This window comes from Neophocaena asiaeorientalis, unplaced genomic scaffold (assembly GCF_003031525.2).
Source record: "Neophocaena asiaeorientalis asiaeorientalis breed wild unplaced genomic scaffold, Neophocaena_asiaeorientalis_V1.1 scaffold59, whole genome shotgun sequence".
NCBI lineage: Eukaryota > Metazoa > Chordata > Mammalia > Artiodactyla > Phocoenidae > Neophocaena > Neophocaena asiaeorientalis.
In genome coordinates this window covers 16,255,713-16,256,196 of record NW_020174268.1, presented here as the reverse complement: position 1 = coordinate 16,256,196, position 484 = coordinate 16,255,713, and the positions used below count along the sequence as shown (strand labels likewise).

The 484-nt window shown below is 46.1% G+C and overlaps 1 protein-coding gene across 1 annotated transcript in view; it reads left to right on the top strand.

The window, feature by feature from the left end:
• The first annotated feature begins 365 nt into the window (after positions 1-365).
• The window catches only part of B3GLCT (beta 3-glucosyltransferase), a 90,534-nt gene continuing 90,415 nt past the window's right edge, over positions 366-484 (top strand). The window contains exon 1 of the mRNA XM_024755648.1: positions 366-414. Within this exon, the coding sequence (XP_024611416.1) occupies positions 366-414 (49 nt within the window). The remainder of the gene's footprint in view (positions 415-484) is intronic.

Here is a 484-nt window from a genome sequence, read left to right as displayed (position 1 = left end):
TCCGGCACAGGAAGGAAACGGGAGTTAGGAGGCGCAGTCGCCTTCCTGCCTGGGCTGGTCCTGCTCCCTCCCTTCTTCCCTCCCAGGAACAGAAGACCGTAGGTTAGTGTTGCTTAAGTCATTGCAATTAATTCCTCTCCCTCTCGCACTCGAGGGCTAGGCTGGCCTATAAATCTTAGGCCCAGGTTAGCTGTACAGTTTGATTTATCTCTCGGGATAGGTGTGCTAAAGCACATTAGCTGGCTTGAATCATTTAAAGTTATCCTGAGAAAGGTCTTATTTCTGTTGCCTGCCCTGATTTGCACTTTAAATATAGTTCCCTGGAGCGACTCACAGGAATTCATGTTGAAAATAGAAAAGGGAAAATGACTTTTAAACAGCAGTTTGGCATAGAAGAGCACGATTTACCTTCGAGTATTTCTCCAACTGTGCATTAAGGCCAAGCTTTCAGGAATAATTTTTTCCCCCCGCTGAACCTGGAAAT